This window comes from Dermacentor silvarum, chromosome 9, assembly GCF_013339745.2.
Source record: "Dermacentor silvarum isolate Dsil-2018 chromosome 9, BIME_Dsil_1.4, whole genome shotgun sequence".
In the NCBI taxonomy this organism is placed as follows: Eukaryota; Metazoa; Arthropoda; class Arachnida; order Ixodida; family Ixodidae; genus Dermacentor; species Dermacentor silvarum.
The window spans coordinates 48,743,622-48,764,913 of record NC_051162.1 but is presented as its reverse complement, the minus strand read 5'-3'; the positions used below and the strand labels follow the sequence as shown (position 1 = coordinate 48,764,913).

General features: G+C 45.0%; 1 protein-coding gene across 2 annotated transcripts in view; it reads left to right on the top strand.

The window, feature by feature from the left end:
- The window catches only part of LOC119465227 (uncharacterized), a 66,208-nt gene extending 46,452 nt beyond the window's left edge, over nucleotides 1–19,756 (top strand). Inside the window, exons 4-5 of one of the 2 annotated variants that reach the window (XM_037726025.2) lie at nucleotides 13,048–13,140; nucleotides 19,555–19,756. In XM_037726025.2, the coding sequence (XP_037581953.1) occupies nucleotides 13,048–13,140; nucleotides 19,555–19,727 (266 nt within the window). In that variant the 3' untranslated portion in view covers nucleotides 19,728–19,756. The remainder of the gene's footprint in view (nucleotides 1–13,047; nucleotides 13,141–19,554) is intronic. The other variant, XM_049656677.1, reaches the window with a different exon arrangement.
- Nucleotides 19,757–21,292: the final 1,536 nt, after the last annotated feature.

Here is a 21,292-nt window from a genome sequence, read left to right as displayed (position 1 = left end):
GGGAAGGAAAGCGTCGAGTTGTCTTTGTTGGGGATTCCAACATGCGTAAAGTAGAACCGGCGATAGCAGAGAGGGTCGGGGCAGACGAACGAGTCCAGGTTAGCGTGCTTCCGGGAAAGCCGATTAAAGAGGTGACAGCGAAGGCCAAGGAACGCATGTGGGACACAATGGAGGAGAGACACCTAGTGGTGATAATGGGCGGAGTGATTGACGTACTGCACGGACGAGGAGCAGGGATCACAAAGCAAATAGCCAAAGGGGTCACCGACCTGCGGAATGTTTCAAAGGAAGTACAAATCGCGGTGTGCACGGTGCCAGAGGTTGAAAGGCAGGGTTATAAAATTGAAAGGGCAGCTCTTGCACTAAACCGGGAAATTTGGACTCTAAGCTAAAGCAATGAATTTTACGGTCATTGACATCAACCGAGAAGTGCACCGAGCAGGCCGCGAAGGCGCTTTTGTGGTTGACGGGATACATTTTAGTGAAAGTGTAGCAACACCGGTCGGACGTCGATTCGCGGCACGAGCTGTAGCTTTTTTAGGCGGGCCCCAGGCAATCAGGAAGCAGGATTGAGTATTGAACATAGCGAAACACCAGTAAAGGGCAGAATTAGGCGACCAGGAGTCAGGAAAAGACGCAGAAAGGATAAGAATAGAGAAGGTAAAATTTGCTACATGAATATGCAGGGTGGTCGCAAGCAGGAAAAATGGCTGGAAATTCAAACGCAACTGAATGATGAAGCGATTAGCGTGTACGCCTTGACCGAAACGCATCTACGAGATTTGGAGCAGCCGCCTGTTATTGACAACTTTGTATGGGAAGGGTGCAACAGAATGACCGGGTCAACGAAAGGCGGAGGCGTAGGCGTACTAATTAGGCGAGGTCTGAAGTGGCGAAGGGTAAACGAGACATGTAAAGAGCATTTATGGATTAGTGGTACATGGCAAGGTAAAAAGACGTGGCTGGGAGTAGCTTACCTATGGACAGGTAGTGATATCAGAGAAAAAAATAAGGAATTGGTCGATTGCATTAGAAGCGATATTAATGAGTTCAGTAACTCGGGCCAGGTGATATTAGTGGGAGATATGAATGCGCACATGGACGATTTAGACGGATATACTGATTACAACGGCTCTCTAGTGCTGGATTTGTGTGATGAACAGAACCTTATAGTAGTTATCAGGGAGAATAAGTGTCATGGACAGGTAACGTGGCAATGCGGAAACAGGCAGTCATGTATCGACTACGCCTTAATCTCAGAAATGGCCTACGAACAACTAGACCAAATGATAATAGACGAAAATGGAAAAAAATAGCCTGGGAAGCGATCATAGACGTTTAGCATTAAAGTTTAGGCGAGATACCAGCGCAGAACATGAACCAATAGCCTCAGAGTTTTTAAAAATGAAGGACGAGCCAATAACAGAGATCGCAAACAACATAGAGAAGAAAATTGAAGCTTTTCCTACAGCAGTCTGGGAATATAAGGAACTGGTGGAGGTTATGCAGCATGAAATAAGGCGGACACGGCAAAACAATTGTTGGATTGGAAAGAGGAAACCACGTAAGGGGTGGAACAAGGAAATTTAACAAGCTATAAAAGAGCGTAAAGACGCATCTAGGGTTCATCGAGAAGCCAAAAAGTTGGGATTACAAGAAGAAGAGGTGCTCCTTAGATGGAATACATACCGAGAAAAGAAAAGGGTTGCGAGTGAGCTCGTGCAAGAGAAAATTAAATGCGCAAGTGAACGTTGGGTGCATAACATTCACAAAAGAGACAAAGGCGCCCCAAAAAGATTGTTGAACCATATAAAAGCACTTTGAGCTCCAACTAGAAACTCGCAAACGGCTATAGGGGATGAAGACGGTAACATCTATGAAGGCGATGATGCGCTGCGGTACATCACAGACGTTATCAGGCATAACTTCGGCACGAGAAAAAGCGTAGTTCAGACAACAGATCCAGCAACAACAGAGAGGCCTGAGAGATCAACATTTAGCATAGAAAGCTTTTATTGGAAAAAGGCAGCAGAAAATGTCCCTAACAACACGGCAGCAGGACCCGATGAAATCCCAATACAGCTAATCAAAAACCTCGGTCCAAAAAGCAAGGCACTGCTGACTAATGCCATAGAGCAAGTGATTAGAACAAAGAATGTTCCCGTTGGATGGCGTGAAAGCAAGATGAATCTCATCTACAAAGGCAAAGGAGATAAGGATAAGACGAGCTCGTACAGGCCAGTTACAGTAACGTCGGTGATATATAGAATGGCAATGCAAGCCATAAAATTAGAACTGTCGAAGTGGGTGGAGGAAAACGGTGTATTGGGGGAACTACAGAATGGGTTCAGGCCAGGCAGACGCTTAGAAGACAATATGTTTGTACTAACTCAGTGCATAGAGATTTCAGTAGCTCAGAAAAGACCTTTATGGATAGCATTTCTAGATATTAAAGGAGCTTATCACAACGTAAACAGGGAATTGTTGTGGAATATTCTTCAATACAAAGGCATAGATGACGATTTCGTGGAGCTGCTGAGGGAGATATATCGAGACAACCAAGTACAAGTGCATTGGGAAGGCCGAAAAGGAAATGAAATGGTGGGAATTCACCAAGGATTGAAGCAAGGATGCCCTCTGTCACCATTGTTGTTCACGCTTTACGTCAAGGGCATAGAAAGACGACTGGAAAACAGCGAATTAGGTTTTGATTTATCCTACATGCGTAATGGAGAAATGGTGCAACAGAAGGTCCCTGGACTGATGTACGCAGACGACATTGTGCTACTAGCGGACAATAAAAAAGATTTACAGATACTTGCGAATATATGTGGGAACGCAGCGACAAATCTAGGCCTTAAGTTTAGCACAGAGAAATCAGGGATTATGATCTTTAATGAACACACGAGTAACTTCGTGGTGTCAATTCAACAGCAAGTAATACCCATAGTGAAGCAATATAAGTACCTCGGCGTACACATAAACGAAGGAAAGAATTACTCAAGCAACCACCAAGATAATCTGAAAATAAAGGGGAAGCGGAATGCAGCAATAATGAAACACAGAGCACTGTGGGGACACAATAAGTATGAGGTGCTGCGTGGAATCTGGAAAGGAGTAATGGTGCCAGCGCTAACATTCGCAAATGCAATTATATGCTTAAAATCGGATGTATTGGCGGGTTTGGAAGTTGACCAAAGATCAGTAGGCCGGTTGGCTGTGGGAGCACACGGTAATACGACAAATGAGGCAGTGCATGGTGACATGGGTTGGGCCTCTTTTGAAGTCAGAGAAGCACAAAGCAAAATTAGTTTTGAAGAAAGGCTCAGGAACATGGATGAAAATAAATGGGCGGCTAAAGTGCACAAGTATCTCTACATGAAAAGCGTGGACACAGAATGGAGGAAGAGGTCAAGGAAGTTGGCAACCAAGTACAGGATAATCGAAACTGTAAATAGACAACCAGGGGTCATCAGAAAGAAAGTGAGAGAAATAGAGACCGTGAATTGCATGCAAAGAATGGAAACGAAAAGGACAATGGAGATTTACAAGAATGAGAAGAAAGAAATTAGAAGGGAAAATCTGTACGATAACACAAAGGGCCGTGCCTTGCTTTTTGAGGCTCGATCCGGTTGCCTAAGGACGAAAACATATCGGAACAAATATTCGGAACTAGATGAGACATGTGTATGCTGCAGTAAAGATCCAGAGACCACTCAGCACATCCTAATGGAATGCGACGGGATCCACCCAGCGAGAACCATAGGTAACGTGCCACTCCCAGAAGCGCTTGGGTTTAAAGTGGAAGGAAACATAAACAGATCAGCCGTAGAGATCAGCAAGAGTCGATTAGAGTACTGGTGGAAAAAAAGCAGGGAAAAGATGGATACGACCTGATCTCTTAAAATCATAGGCAGCGGTACAAGGTAAATTTTTGAAAAAGAAAAATAATGAGAGGCATACAAAAATGCTAGATAAAGAACATGTATAGTATACCTGATTAAATCAAGCAGGCTAGGTGACTATTTGTCGCCGCCCCGTTTCAAAGGGGATGCCAATAAATCATCATCATCATCATCATCATAAGCGCATCATGTGGCAACCGCGGCGGACAGACGTGTTTCTCCGGGGCTCCGAGGCGGCGACGAAAACATGAGTTTTTTGTGCGCGCTTTGAGCTTGCTTGTGTTGTTAGACTAGCAATTTTTTTAGCCTTTAAATAGTAGATTGGAAGCGGTGGGGCTACCAGCTGATGGCCTTTTTTTTCTTTTTTGTGTGTGTATCGGTTCTATTTGGTTTTGTAGGACAGTCAGAAAATCCTTTCCTGGCACGTGTTTCAAGACGTGTGACCACGTGGGACGCTAAGTCTTTTAAGTCTTGAAATAGTAGGTTGGAAGTATCAAGAATATTAACCATTAGTGTTTTCAGTGTGTGTGTATGTGTATCGAAAATATTGCTTTTCTAGGACAGTCAGAGCGTGGCTACGTGTTCGAACACGTACGCACGTGTGTCATGACTCAAGTTTGCTCAAAATTTACTGGAGATACTTCGTGACAAATTGCGGATAAATAAGTTGTGGCACTTTAAGGTTTTAGGTTCTGGGCGTATCGGCTTTTTGTAGGTACGTGTTTCTGAAGGTTCGGTGATAGCGTTAGAGAAAGCCAAGTGCAACGTATGGCAAGAAGGGTGGTAAAGCATGCAGCGTGCGGGCGATCCCTTAAGGTAGACGAGGGGACGGATGAGAATAGCCTGGAAACGGAGCCAATCTACAGGCACTGTGATGTCCATGCTGGGCTAAAGAAAATGGAGAGTGTCCACGATTAGCTTGTGAGAGCGATGGCAGAGCTGAGAAATGAACTGAACATGGAGCGTGATGCATGGAAGACAGTAGAAGAAAGACTCCGAGCAGCTGAAGAAAAACTGAACAGAGCCGCCATTACGAACGAAAATGGTAGTGACGATATAACGCCGGCTCCCGGCGGGACAGGACCAGAAGTGCCCACAAAGCGCATAGAATGCGTGGAACATGCAGGGTGGGCAGCTGGAAGGAGCGTCACCTACCTTGAAGCTGCCGTGAAGGGAAAGCAGGAACGGAGGGGTCAATGACCTGTGTCAAATCGGAATCACGCGGACAAGGATGACAAAGAGAAGCAGGGGTCAGGAAGGGAAAGTGAAAATGTCATAATCACGGGTGATTCAAATCTGTCCAGATGCTCAGAGGCAATTGTGGAGCGCGTGAAAGGCGACAAAAAAGTGGCAGTAGGGACGTTTCCAGGGTGGTCATGGGGCGATGTCATGGAGCGAGCAAGAGAAAAGCTGGTGGAGAATGCGCAGGCATGCAACCTTGTAATAGTGGCGCGCAGCCTAAATGACGTGCTCAGCAGGAAAGGGGTGGGACTAGCCCATCTTTTGGCGAAGGGTGTAGACGACCTCCGCAAGGGGTCTCTTCGGGTGTAGATTGTGGTATGCACTGTGTGGGAGGTATCTGTAGGTTACAATAACTTACAATGTGCAGTTGTGGCCACTAATGAGGCGATTTGGAAAGTGAGCCGAGAGAAAGGTTTCGAGGTAGTGGAAGTCAACGGGGAAGTGAGAAGGTATAGTGGTTTTCAAAGAGACGGAATCCCCTTCGTTCACAGGCTTGGACGTGAAGTGGGCTGGCGACTCGCTGGTCGTGCAATTGCTTTTTTGGGGGCCCATGAACTCTCAGGAGGTCAGCGTCAGTAGCAATGAAGAAGGCCCCTTAAGGGAACTATTCACTAGCAGCGCCGGTAACAACAGAAAAACTAGAAAGAAAAGACCTCGCTGTGCAATAGGTTACATAAACATGCAGGGTGGTAGAAGAAAGTAAAAGTGGTTAGAGATTGAGGAGTAGTTAAATAGAGAACAAATAGGTGTGTACGCGGTTTAAGAAACGCACCTTAGAGACTTAGAAGAGCCACCAATGATTGGGAATTATGTTTGGGAATGGTGCAACCGAACCAAATTGGAAAGAAAGGGAGCGGGAGTCGGAATTCTCATACATCAGGGGGCCAAATGGGAAAGAGCAAATTCAAAGTGTTAAGAGCATCTTTGGCTATCAGGCACAGTCAGTGGAAAGAAAACTTCACTGGGTGGGACGTATTTATGGACACGAAAAAATTGCAAAGAAAAGAATCAAGAGTTAGTGGAATGCCTAAGCGCGGATATTAGGAGTTTCGGGAATAAGGGCGAAATTACCCTGTTGGGTGGCATGAATGCCCACATACATGATCTAGACAGTTATACCGACAGCAACGGGAGATCACATGGGCAGGCGGAAATAGACAAGCGGCCATCGATTATTGTCTGTTGACAGAAGGAATTTATGATAAGTTGAACGAAATATGGTCATTGATGAAAAAGAGTATAGCAGCATAGTGAATGGCCATAAACGCATCATTTTGAAAATGGGATATGCATTTGGGAAAAAGAGCAAGGAACGAAGAGGGACGAGTCCAAATTTGAACAGTGAATAAATAGCAAATAAAGTCATAAGTGCCGAGAAAGAACTTGACGGATCGCCAAGCAAGGAGGGGGAATATAGTGAACTTGTAAGTGTAATGGCGTGAGAAGTGAGGACAGAGAAGCAACGTGCTTGTTGGAAAGGAAAAGGGAAGCCGAAAAGCTGGTGGAACAGGGAGATACGGGAGGCGATCGACGAACGAAAGAAAGCATCACGAGAACACAGGCTGGCCAAAAATGCACAGTTGCCGAAGGATTAAATAGACAGAAAATGGGGAAAATACAGCGGGAAAAACACCATGGTTCAAATATTAGTTCAAGCAAAGATTAAAGGGGAAGTACATGTCAGAAATACGTGAGAAAAAGAAGGTCATACCTAGAACATTTTTGAACGACATTAACTATTTAGGCAGGAAGTCGGGAGCAGTACAATAACATATCCTTGACGAAGATGGAAACAAACTTACGTTCGGAAAATTACGTTCGGAAAATAACAGCGAAATCATTTCAGGGCAATGGCGAGGTGGTTTTTCTGGAATTTGAACGAGGACCAGATGAAAAAGGAGTTGGTGCTGAGTAATTTCCACTGGAAGAAAACTGAGGAGAAAATTCCTAAACGCACAGCCACCGGTTTAGAGGAGGTTCACGTTAGGCTGATTAATGAGCTAGGACCAAAAAGTAAGGAAGCTCTGTTGAAAGCAGTAGAAAAATACAAGATAGGTGAACGCATAGGTCAAGATAGGTGACAGTTGGCGACAAAGTAGAATGGATTTACTTTATAAAGGTAAAGGGAAATGAAAAATTCACTCGTATAGACTGGATAATTACATCGGTAATATAGAGGTTAGCAATGCAGGCGATTAAATTGAAGCTGCAAGCATGGGCAGAGAATAATGGCATATTGGGACAACTTCAGAATGGTTTCAGGATCGGTAGGCCTCTGGATGACAATTTATTTGTCCTTACTCAATGTATTGAAATATCCATAGAAGAAAGGAAACTGCTATATGTGGCCTTTTTAGACATTACCGCAGCGTATTACCATGTAGACCACAACATTTTGTGGGACATTCTGGAAGTGGAAGGTATAGGCAATGACTGTATACAGCTGTTGAAGGAGACTTACGGAGAAAATACCGTGTGTGTTGAATGGGAAGGTACGAGGAGCGAGGATAAAGTTGATGTCAACAAGGAACTGAGACAGGGTTACCCTTATCCCCGCTGCTGTTTATGAGGTACATGGTAAGGATGGAAAGCGTGCTAGAAGGAATCAATATCGGGTTTAATCCTCATACAAACAAGCCAGCACAATAGTTGAGCAGCAACTTCCAGGTTTATTTAATGCGGATGACATTGTGTTGCTTGCTAACAAAGTGATGTGCGACACCTGGCATCTGTGCAGAAGAATGTCAGAATTTAGGATTAAAATTTAGCGTTAGAAAATCAAGTTTTATGGTATTCAATGCAAACAGTGATCAGACAGTGTCAATACAGGGCCAGTAAATACCTGGGTAAAAGAATGTAAATACCTTAGTATGTGGATAAACGAAGGCGATAGGTATCTGGAGACACAGGAAAAACAATAATAACAAAAGGGAAGAGAAATGCGGCCATAATGAAACACAGAGCGCTATGGGAATACAATAGGTACGAGGTGCTCCGGGATATGTGGAAAGGTGCAATGGTTCCAGCACTTACATTTAGAAATGCGGTTGTTTGTTTGAAGTCAGGGGTACAATCGAAACTCGATGGCATCCAAAGGTCAGTGGGACGCCTCTCATTGGGCGCTCACGGGAAGAAAACAAATGAAGCTGTGCAGGGTGATATGGGCTGGACAAGTTTTGAAATAAGCGAAGCTCAAAGTAAAATTGATTATGAAGAACGACCGAGAAATTTGGAAGAAAGTAAATGGGCTGGGAGGGTGCTCAGATATTTGTACAGGAAAGACATTGACTCACAGTGGAGGAAAAGAACTAGGAAGCTTACCAGCAAGTATGCGACCGGTATGGTGAGCAACATGGCAACGAAGAACGTCAAGCGGAAAGTCAGAGAGGCGGCGATAATGTCATGGGTGGCGGCAATGGAAAAGATACCTACTATGAGTAACTACTTAAGAGGAAGGAACGATATCCGGAAAGAAACAATTTATGATAACTCAAAGGGAAGCTCATTTACTTTTCTAAGCGAGATCAGGATGCCTTAGAAGACACACTTATAAAGCGAGATACCACAAGGAAGAAGACGCATGCTCTTGCTGCGGTAAAGATAGGGAAACGATGGAGCGTGTTTTATTAGAGCGTGAAGATATCTGCCCAGCGGCCGATTTAGGAGCCGCTGGCCTCCTTGTTTCCCTTGAGTTCCGAGATAGCCGGGGCAAAGTAAACACGTCCGCAGTAGAGATTAGTAAGAGGCGATTGGAAGATTAGTGGAAGAAAAGTAGGGGAACGACAAACAACGGAGGCGCACAAAACCAAAGTTCCCAATAGGTTTTCAGATAGTTTAATGCTTGGAATTCTTTCTATAAGTCTGTTTTCTCAAATATAAAGCTAGAGCATTAGGCAAAATAATAAAAAGAGCTTGGTGGCGCAACCCACCACCCCGTTGCAAAGGAGACGCTCATAGCATCCATCCATAAATGCATAAGCATTTTAGGGGCGAAGCTCCTTAGGGTGTGGGTCGTTCCCTCCTCTGTAGTAGTAGTAGTAGTATGTAGCCACCTGTAGTTTTATGAAGTGTTCACTAGATGGTGTTCCGGTTCCACTTCCGGTTCCACTTTGCGTGCGTTCGGTGCGAACGCGGTCAAAACGCCGACGGCATCGACAACAGTTCGTTGCTGATGCTGCTGCATGTCCAAGTTTATACAGCTGATAAAACTACCTTGAGTCGACCCCATGGCTGCTCCGCATACTACTCAGGGTTCCCCTACAGGAAGATGGTGTAATTTTCTCTCTCGTTCCCGACGCGCGCTCTCTTTATCTCTCGTCCGTAGCTGTGGTTTACCCGAATGATCCCACGGTGCTTCGCCCACTCATCATCATTCACTTCGTGGATATGCTGTGATTTTTTTTGGCGAGTACCCCTGCAAAATCTCTCCGGCACGCACAAAGTTTAATGCCTTGTACCTGCAGAAAAAATGTGTAATTTACGAAGACATTTAATCCTTATAGTGTAAATGTAGATGACTGGTTGCTGTATATGCGATAAAGAGCAATCGAAATCAAAAAAAGTTCAACAGAGAGAATACCCATAGGGGCACATAAGGCTCCATAGAAAATGCATGGGGAAGCCTATAGTAGGGGTGGGCCAACTTGAAATTTAGGGATGGGTGACCAGGACTTTGGGGGTGCGCCAACTGAAATTCGGGGTGGGCCACCTTGAAATAAGGAATGTACGAGCTTGAAACTTGGATGGTAGGCCAACTTGAAACTTAGGGGCGGCCCAACTGAAATTTAGGGGTGGGCCACCTCAAATTTGGAATTGCCAACTGAAATTTCAGGGTGGACCAACATGAAATTTGGGGATGAGCCAACTGAATATGGCCTTGTGCCAACTTCAAATGGGGGTGGGTCAGCTTGAAATTTTTGGGGATGGGCCAACCCAAATTTAGAGGTATGCCTACAAATAGTTAGACCCACTCCAGTTTGAGTCTCTGCACACTTTTTAACATCTTTCTTACGTTTGCATTTCTGTACGGTAAACAGTCTTGAAGGGTAATGCACCGTAACAACCCGCAAACGTGCTTACGTTGAACGTGCGTTAAGCGAGGAACTCTATTCTAAAGCTGTCTAATATACTGGGCTCGCGCGTGCACTTGTGCGTTGCTATTCGACGAGGCTAGCTGGCTGCTGTGAGACGACGTCCCTTCAGCAGCTTAGTGTCGCGCGTCTCTAAGGCAAGCGTGGAGCAGAAACGACAAGCGTGGAGGAGATCACATAAGGAGGCATTTTTGTCAGCTTGTCGACCTACGAAAACAGCCAAATACACCAGAGAAACTGGCTTGACTCAAAGAATAATGCTTCGCATTCAAAATTGGCATACGCTTCAGACCTAGTCGGAGTCCTAACCAATCTATAGATTGCACATGGCCCTTTACCAAGACCTGCTTGATTTTTGTTGAAAGCGCTGTGTATTTCTGAGCAAAGTTCAACACGTAACATTATTTTCAGCAGCGTCAATTTAGCTCAACCATTACGAATGTGCGCTACAAGCAGCCCACGTCTCTTCTTTGTCGTTTCATAAGCACAGTAAGAGCAGTTAAATCATCGCCCCAGTTTTGCAACAGCAGAAAAATAACCTACAATTTTATATATAGCTCATTTCCTTATCATTTGGTTTATTTCCTCGCAGTGTCGCAGTTTTGTATATTATAATGTGACCCTTTCACAAAACTATGCGTAAATCTGATGGACGAGAATTCGGGGAATCGATCATACTGAAATCGGGTGTCTTTAAGATTGTTTTATCAGCGAACAGAATGACAGCTGCAGCTAAAATTTCAAAGATAAAGGCTTGCACGTAAATAACAGGCTGGGGTGGCGGTAACATGTTGCAGACCGTTCTTGCCCTATCACGAGATAAATACAGCCCCGGCTATAGTTACGAAGTGTGGTACAACAAAAAGACGGACCGATTTGCCAGGAAAGGCAAATTAGAGGCTTCAGAAGACCAAGAGTCAAATAAAATACTAAGTTGAGCTTGAGAAATCGATTTTCAGAGCCCATACTTTACACATGCGCTTGGCCACCACTGGCGGCTAAAGCAAGCAACGCATAAAGTGCCTGTGGTTGCACTGTCTATTTAAACGCACTGTGTTTGAACATCCACTTTTGTAACGCGCATGGCTAAACATCGGAGAAGGCGCGTCCGACACTCATTCGTTATTGATTTTGGAGAGCCGCAGAACGGGTTCAATTTAGGGTTGCAAACACGTAAATGAAATATCTTTCTGCTGCTCACTCCATGGCCTCAGTGCCCGCTTGCACACTTTCATATCACAGTAATGCGTTATAGTTATAATTATAAAATAATTATTATAATGTATATTATTATAAATAATGGTATTACTATAAAAATGTAATTATAATCATATGAGTAATAGTATCAAATCTGTAGCGACGAATAAAGGGCTTAAAACAAAATTTAAGACCGTGTGAAATCATCCACAATTAATTAGCAATGTTTGTTCAAACGTGATATTCCGCATAACCATTTCTGTTTTTTGTAAGACGTGAGGCGGTTGCTCACTCACCCCCTCTTTCACCACCTTGTCAATCTGCTCGCATACCTGAGCAGATTGACATAGTAAAAGACAAGAGTGTCTTTTTCCACATGCTATGCGTATAATATGCGTAAAGGCAAAGGGAGAGAAGGTTATAACGAAGACAGGGACGTCAACCAGTCAAGAGTACAGGTTTGCTACCCTTCGCAGGGAGAGGGAAAAGGGAAGAGAAAGAACGGAGAGAGAGGGGGACATAAAGCCGTGCACGGCCAGCACTACAGAGTCAAAGGCGCTGGTACGTACGAGACGTTCTCAGAGAGCACAAAAGTGTCTTCACTGCCTTCTGAGCCGATGATCGGTGGGGACCGTGTTCTAGTATAGTATATTCACTCAGAGGACGATCATCTAGTTTTCTGAGTGCGTTGCAATACAGATTGCATTTTTCCTTCAAATTGAGGACAGCAGCACAATAAGTGGTCAATAGTTCTCCTCGCATCCGCAGACATCAAATGCACGACTTTCAGACATTCCGAATTAGTGCTCAATAAGCTTTCTTAAAGGCAACTCCCAACCACAACCGAGACAGAAGAGACGTTTCGCGTCGCAGCAGTCCGGCCGGTGGTCCGAGTTGCAGCGAACGGTTTAGTCTGTGCAGTCTGGTGCGCCTTGTACGTGACGGAAACCGCTCTGTTTTAGTCCTTACTCTCTTTATTGCACTGTGTTCAAATATACTGTTTCATAGATTCATTCACGCGGTTGGTCTGTCATTACCAAAACTGAAAAAAAGCATCCTCGACGTCGCAGTGGCTGCATAATACCTTTAGTTACAAATTTATGGCAATACATAAGCATTCAATTTTTTCAGTTTTGTGTCGTGCGATACCTTTACGGAACGCTCTCCCAGACGACATTGTACTCCACTCAAAACAGTGTATTTCGTGATCTTCTATTCGAAAAAAAATTTTTTCGGCTTCCGCCGTATAGCACATTGCTTTCTTGAGTCGCCTGAATTTCTTTGCGTGCTTACCGAACATTCACATTGATAACTTGGATTATGTAAACGTGCAAGTGATGGCGTCAATGCCATGTTATGTGATCACCCTAATACGACATTTCGCTTCCTCTGTTTTTCGGCCATTTCTGCGTATTTTTGTGTTATATTATTTCTCATATATTTGTGGTGTTTTGGATATTTCCCTTGCCGTACTAATGTGTTTTAATACTTATATGACTATGTACAACCCCCCCCCCCCCCCTTATTCAATGCCTTCTTGAAGGTCTGTAAGGTACTGTAAATAAAACAGAATAAGAAAATATATGATTCTTGACCTTACCACGTTTTTGCAGGTGTTCCTGATGCCCTCCCGGAAATGAATTATACACTAATATATTCAGATTACGAAGTTTGCATGCTTCTTCGATTAACAAGCCTAGGCAGAGGTACGCAGAATACGGACTTGATTCTCTCACTCTTTCCTTTTTCGTTTTTTTTTCTTTATGAAAAGAAGGACACGCGTAGAGCCTGGCGAAGGACGCCCCACTGGTGGAGGCCTTCGTAAGGGCAATTGGCGAAGGGAGCAGCCTCCAACCTTAGTTTTCTGCGTCGCTGATCAGGCGTCCCTGTTTGATTCACGTTTTCGGAGTTAAATAAGCAACACTCATCGCATGTGTGCAGTGGCCGCAGTTTGAAGACATATCGAAGAAAAATGGTTGTCTGGTGAGGTGCTCAGATACCAACAAAACTTCGCCGGTGGCATGGTTGGACCCGTGAGGCCTTCATGAGCGGTAGTGACACTGCAGTGCATCGCCGGATTTTGGGCGGGAAACTCCTGGATCTAAGGTTTCCATTTCTGTCATCTCGGTGTTTGTTACAACCCATGATGTTTACAGGGATAAGCGAGAAAGTTGATCACGGCGTATACACATATTTTGGCTCGCTTTGACCGCGGTGCAGCATGGGGTTTAAATGAATTTCGCTTGGGTTTTGAACGCCGCTTGCCGAGTCTGCCGTTTGCTGCTTCTTGCCGTGTGGCTCCAGCTAGGATTCACCACTGCACTAGTGCATCGTGTTGTGTGTTAAAGCTGCTGGTGCTTGCAAGCACTGATTCAAGTTTGTTGGTTTTGTGCGGCCCGTTATGTCGTCGTACCAGCTGTGACAGAGCTGATGTTTTTTTTATCTGTTTAAACGTACAGCCTTCAGCATTTTTAGCTATATCGCCCGGGAACACTATAATATGGTTGTACGTCGTCCTGAAGGTAACATCGCATTAGACGACTCTTCTACTGGAGAGTGCGTAGTGCACTTCAGCGTACTTCTGCCAGTCCCGCTGCTTATCACCGCTTAAAGGCGTTAAAATGACTCGTGATGGACGCTCGCGCGATATAGCTAGAAATGCCGTAAGCTGTACGTGGCTTCGCACATGTTGAACCATTTCTAGTTCATGAAGAACTGCTGTTATCTTTTAAGCACTAGGGTTTCACATCTTCTTGTTTGGAACGGGCTTATATAACGCTGTATTTTATGGTAATGCTTATCAAAATCATTTTATTACAGAATTAATGAAAGTGCTCCTTTAACGGCTTGATTTCTTTCGTCCGAGGACATCGCCAATATTGTGGTACCTCAGGGCCAAGATTGGTCTAAGGTGCTGGATATGGTATTGCTGTTTGGTTTTCGGCGAAACATTCGCGTCATGCGTGTGAAGTCATTACAGTTTGCTGATGTTGGAGTGATTTACCACGCAGAGTTCCAGTAAATTTTGTGCTTCAATGCATAAAGCGACGTTTTGTTAAGAAACGAACTGGAACGCCAATGCATTTCTCCGCAAAGTTCGAGAATTAATATCTCAAAACTGGTGTCATCCCGAGAATTCGTTCCAAGTGGATCCGCCTTGCGAACTCCACGGCTACAATTTGTAAATTGCAATATGGGCCATCAGGTAATTAGGTAAAAACTTAATTAGTGATTTTTTGTTAATTATTCGATTATGCATTTCAATTTTTTGTGTAAGTAATGTCCGCCTCTTCGAGAAGTCGACCTCATGAACTAGAATTGTGCAATTTGCCACAGGCAACCTTTAAGAATTTCTGAAAGTGTTCGCTGAAACACCCTGTATTTTGAGACGTCTCTTCCATTATATTGAAAAAAAGATAATAATAAATTGGTAACGTTCAGCTTTGTAAGCTTCCAAGCAGGTCATTAAGACATTTTGAAATTGCGACTAGAGCACTGCACGGGCCGATTTTTGCGGCCCGGACCCGGCCCGGGCCCGTTTTTACATTGGGCGGCCCGCCCGAGCCCGATAAAAACTTTTATGGTGAGACCCGGGCCCGGCCCGGGCCCGGAAATAATCTACGTTACCCGCCCGGCCCGACCCGTCACCCCTTTACCTTAAGCCCGAGCCCGGCCCGAGCCCGACTCGAAACTGGCCCGAACCCGGCCCGAGACCGAAAAATACATGTTTTTCAGAGTTGAGAAGCCCGAGAATAACTCGGAGAAAGCCCGAGCCTGGCCCGGGCCCGCGTCAAAAAACCTGAGCCCGGCCCGGGCCCGGGTAAGAAAGCACACGCCGTGCCCGAGCCCGGCCCGAGCCCGTGAAAAAACTGCTCTACCCGGCCCGGCCCGGCCCACGGGCCGGGCCGGGCCCGGGCTTTCGGGTAAGCCCGAGCCCGTGCAGTGCTCTAATTGCGACTACTGTCACGAGAAGGGTAGTTCCTGAGCTCTTTCTGAATTGAACCTCCTGTTTCTTTCCAGAAGGCGGCACATAGAATATCTGAAGATTTTCTATTCATATTAGAACTCTCTTTGTCACCTCTCATATCGCTCCCTTTTAACGCCTGTTTGCCTGACCTCAACTAGAGTATATCATGCCTCTAATATCAGAGAACTCCATCCACGCACTAACACTTTCAAATACAGGTTATTTCCCCACACAATAGAAAAGTCGAATTTGTTACCTGCCGAAGTTCGTTTGTTACCCATTTCTCAATTTTGTAAGTGCTGACGTGTATAGTTCCTTTACATTTGTCTGTTTCTATGTTCTTGTCTCTGCATATCGTCTGCATATAGTAATTAGTTTTACTCACATGTACACCCACTCCTGCCATAGCACGGACGGGCTGGAGTATGTATAAAAAAGTTGTCGCAGTTTCACCTGAAAGGCGAAGCATCAATTGCGATAGCAAATTTGTAGAGAGCTATACGGAGTAATGATATTAGCTTTATCAGCTGTATAAATTTGGACATGCAGCAGCACCGGCAACGCGCAGAACTGTTGTCGACGCCGTCGGTGTTTTTCCCGCGTTCGCTCAAAATGCCTGCGGCGTTGGTGACTGTTGCCGGAGCCTCTGATATAAATAGGCATTTGGTGCCGCAGCTAAACGTCGTCTCCCTTCCCTCCCCCTCCCCCCCTCCCCCACGGCCTCTCGCGCACGAAAGAAGGCGCGTTTGCTCTACATATATGATGATTGTAAAGGAGGAAAGAGACGCCTACTTCTGCAGCCCTTAAGGAAGCACGGCGCAGAACGCGCGTTTGTTCTCCGCCGTGCGTTCACTCGCCGTGAAAGAGCGCGTCCCTCGCGCCCTTTCACTCGCACATACAGCGTTCGGCGGCGCGCGGCGACGATTTCATCTCGATTGACGTCATACGGAACCTCACGGCGACGGCGACGGCGACGGCAACGGCGACGGCGACGGCATAAATCTGCTTTTGAGTGTCCATATAATTGCTATCGCAATAATAAATAAATAAAATAAAATAATGTGCATCAATAGTAAAGCGATAACTCGCGTTTTTATTGGCACATGCTTTTGGCGAAGTTCGTTGGCCAGGGCCATTAACACTTTCACAATTGCTCTTCTTGAGGCGACTTTGCCAGAACCTATTTGGCGAAGTCAAGTGTATTCATCGGTAGCCGTGTCACTACAAAATAAATATTGTAATCATGACCAGCATGAGAAACGCCAATTAATATACCGTGATTGCCCTTCGCGTAAAGCCCTCAGTTATTTTTAATTCTTGGCGACATTTAGTTGGGACAGCCGGTGCGCTGCGTTTGTCTTTGTTTCTTTTGTAAAACGCTATTAAAGGGTTTTTGATTGTCCATAGTTGTAATGTTAACAAATCACAAAGTTACTGGAGGCGTGGACGGCATTAGCATCGCTTTTCGCGACATCTTGTAACCTTTTTCCTCCTATAGTGTGCGGAAACATTTCGCATTGCGTGAGTGTTCTCATCATTTGACGGGGCATTGCCGCATGATATGGGAGAGATCTGCTGTCTTGACAGGGCAGATGCGACACTTGGGTGTCGGGTATGTGACGGGAAAAAATAAGCGCAAAGTGCGCGGGGTTGCAGTTGGTGCTACAATATTTCTCTCTGGTGAGTGCTAGGCACAGATAAAGTTGGATACATTAGGTGTTGGTGTCTGTAATGTGTGCAAATTTTATGGAATGTGATGAGTGTGTCCTTATTGGCGTGTTGTTCGGAATCATTGGGTTCTAGAGTGCGGCCCACATATGCAGCCACTCGGTCCGTGAATCCTCGAGCAGCGGCATGAGCCATTTCGTTGCCTGGTAGTCCTTGATGTGCTGGAGTCCAGATGAGAGCGATGTAGTTTTTCGGTGGGTGAGCGACTAGTAGAGAGTGCGCGAGGTTTGTAATGTAGCCGCTACTGAAGTTCCGGATAGCAGTGTTCGAGTCACATATGATGACATCGCAATCAGGTAGCCCCGATGCGAGTACAATGGCGGCCTCTTCCGCGTCACCGGCCGAGCTGGTCTTGATTGGTGCTGATCGAACAGTGTTGCCCTTGTTGTTTACGACAGCTACAGTATATCGATGCTGAGTGGTGTATGCTGTGGCGCCCACATAGTAGACACCTTCTTCCTGTCCATATATCTGCGTTGTAGCTCCTTGGCTCGAAATTCCCGGCGTTTATTTCTCTAGTAACATCTTCATCTTACTAAGAGCGCACTGAAGGACGTCGGTTTACTTATTATTTATTTTTCCTAATATATACAAAATATGTGGTTTTACTTCCCAAAAAAACATGATCTGATTAGGAGGCACCCCATAAAGCATTACTCCAGAATAATATAAACCACCTGGGGTTTTTTCACGAGCATCTAAATTAAACTAAACGAGCATTCTTGCATCTCACTCCCATATAAACGCGGCCAGGATCGAATGTGCGATCTTTAGCTTAGCAGACCAGTGCAATAGCTACTAAGCCACCACGCACTCAAGGTGTAGCTGGCTCTGTTTATAATAAAAAATGCTTACAGGCATCATAAAAGAGGTTTGAGCCACACGCTCAATGGTATTGTAGTTTAGTGTGTAATTAGAAGTTATTAGCCACCGATGATGATCATGGGCAAATACAGGCGGTAGCTTGACGAAGATTCTGATGTTCGGATGATAACATAAATTGTCGCGGCGACGACGTGTAAGACGCTGGCGAGCGTATCAGTGATGTGAGTGGTTACCTAAGCTTATTAACTTCACATTTGGGATTTGTTTTTACTAAAAGCTAGAAATATAACATTCTGCTATTTATACAAGCCAATGCACCGTATTCTTCATTCGCGTTGTATTTTCTGCCTTTGTATTCTAAATTTCTACTGATGCGGTCTTTTATTTAGCGTGTAATCTGAAACACTTGTAATGTTCTTGTTTGTTTCTCTTGTTCGGTAAACAGGATGCATCCTCTTCCCCGTCGTTACTTTTTGTTAGCAATGCATGAAAACAAGGTTTCGTCAGACGACATTACGCGCCTTTAACCTCAATTCCCTGGCAAAAGTACTCTACTGAAGATGGTGAACACTGTCAACATCATGAAAACTACTCTCTGAAGTAAACATTTTTAAAATGTGAGCTAACATGATATCTTTAGAATCCCTACCTTTCATATGTCGGCGCGCTCAACCACTGTCGAGATGTACCAGAAAAGTACGAAAGACGAGCACTCAGACAATACGCACGCCGGCTAAAAAATAAACGTTCTGTTAGTTTGGAAATAATGTATACGCATATTCAAATGGATGTGGCTGATGATTGCCTGATGCGCCTTGCAAATCTGGCATGCACGTAAGTGTAATCTGGCGATGCACGTAAGTCTAATGATACACTTTATATTGAGTCAGCCTGTGTGTTGTCTAAGCCTGTCCATTAGTCGGTTCTGCGCTGTTTGGTTTCGAAGATGTGAGCAAGGAATCGTCCAAGGGAAGCGAATGCCAGGATATGGATACAGAGAACAAGATAGTAGAAAAGGAATGTAGACCGGGTGATTCGATGGCATGTGTATACATGCCTCTTTTGAGCAAGGACGCTTTAAAACAGTTTCTACAGTGAAAGTGATGTCCCGCAATGTGCACTGGACTCATCTTACGAGGAGCAGGATGGAAAATTAGCTTGCAGTGTGGAAATAGAAGCGCTTTCGTCTAACTTCCTGTGATATTGAGATGACTAATCCTGCCGCATGGATACCGGTTGACGTTCCGCATTTTATCGCCAGTTTCGGAGTTAGGCCTGAACGCCTTGGCAAATTTTATGGGAGACCACGCCATCAGCATTCAGCCTAAGGCAATAATTTCGTAGGGAAGAACCAGTTCAGCTTCTGTAGTAAGCTTTGCATTTACACTAACAGAGCAAAGCACTTAAGCTGTGAGCGGACTCCAGCCGACAAGGCTGTATTTCAGATAGGAAGAAGGGGCAAGCGCTGGCTTCACCTCTCCTGGTAAGATGTGGGAGCATCCATTCAAGCAATTATCTTTTACACCTGATTGCTTTTGCGGGCACTGCGTTCTTCAAATGTCACTTACCATAGTACGTGATTCTGCTTTTCATTTTGCAGGGTATGGGTGTATGGTTCTCCTTACAACTGCAAATGTAACCAATGGAATGCCGCCTCATTGCGAGAAGGTCTACAATAACTCATGCGGAAGATATCACCAGTTCCATCAAATTTTCAACAATACCTGCGACCTAAATGTGACTGGAGCAAGTAGTCGCGCTCCTGAAGAATGAATAAATGAATAAATTTCAGGGCTGCTTCATTTTATGTTCATTTATCCTCTGAAGTTACAATCACATAATGCCCACAGACAATCACAACGACAAAAGCATCGGGGGAATTATTAGTTTATTTATTTGAAATGTAGAGATAATAAACAAATGAGAGTGGACGATAAAACAAATGACTGCACCTGCAGCCAGTTGTTATTCTGTTTGGTTTCTGGTTCAACGATTTTCCAAATATTGCTGCATCAAGTTCTACCAGACATAAGGTGTTGAAGTATGGGTCGTGCAATATTGGAAAGAACATGTACAAAACAGAAATTGCCATACTATGCGCGCCGTCCTCTTCGTGGCACCTCAATACGCCATATGCCACAGGGGTAGCTGCGTCAGGCAACTTTATTGATACGAGTTCCCAAAGACGGCCAAATTGGCAACAGAAATGTCACTGAAACAGTCAACGTGGTCTGAACGCTATATGTTTGTTGTCAGTCTTCCAAGTTTTCTGCCGCTTGTGTGCTCCGTCTGACGGTCAATGATCGTTAATAAAGTGCGTATACGTATCCCACAAGATGTATGTGCTCAGGACGAACACGAAAGAAACTGCATGCTACATTCCCCTCATGTCGTCACTGCGGCTTTTTAACGAAATTTAAACTGACAGGTTGGCAGGTGTGGTAGTACACAAAGGACAGCGATGGTGTGTAAGAGAGTTTGCAGGTCTTCGCAGGTCCCTCGGCAGGGCTGGGAACAATGGACTGACTATTGTTAATTAGCAGCAGACGGGATCCCCGGCGGGCCCGTGGACACCAACTTCGATGAGACAATGACGCGACTCTGGTCACCCGGGAAACGGAACGCTCAAGTGCCTAATATGTGCCCCCCTCTCCCCCTCCAAGAAAAAAGTGATCTGAGCCAAAAGACCCCGACCCGATACTAGCCAAATGTTAGTCGATTGGGGCCTCTCCTAGCAGAACTCCAAAGTGAAGCCGGTTAAACTGGACGTGAGGCACAAAAATTATGAATTGCAGTCTAAGATAAAGCTGCAACTACTGATGCAACATATAGTAATACTAAAGGTAATCTTTATTTCAAGATCATTCAGAATTCCGTTCCAAACCAAATATTGGAGGCACCGACGCAGGTTTCAACGATGCCGTTTCACAAAAACTAGTCCGAAACTCCAAATAACAGGTTTGCTGTAATTTTCTCACTGCTAGAAATACGCGCCTCCAAAATTCTTAGGTTTTACGTCTAAAACCACAATCTACGTATGAGGCGCACCGTTTTGGGGGATTCTAGATTTCATTTGACCACCTGGGGTTCTTTACCGTACACTCAATGTACAGTACACGAAAGTTGTTGCATTTCATCTACGTCAAAATGCGGCCGCCGCGGCCGTAAACGGAACCAGCGACCTCGTGCTATAGTGGCAAAACACCATAGTGGCTAAGCGAGCCCGGCGAGTAAATGTAGCCTTCAAGAGTGTGATTCCTTTATGGAAGGAATAGCTGCGCGCCGTGCCGAGGAAGAACCGAAGTAGAACGCGTCCGGTATGCTGCCAAAACGAGGCC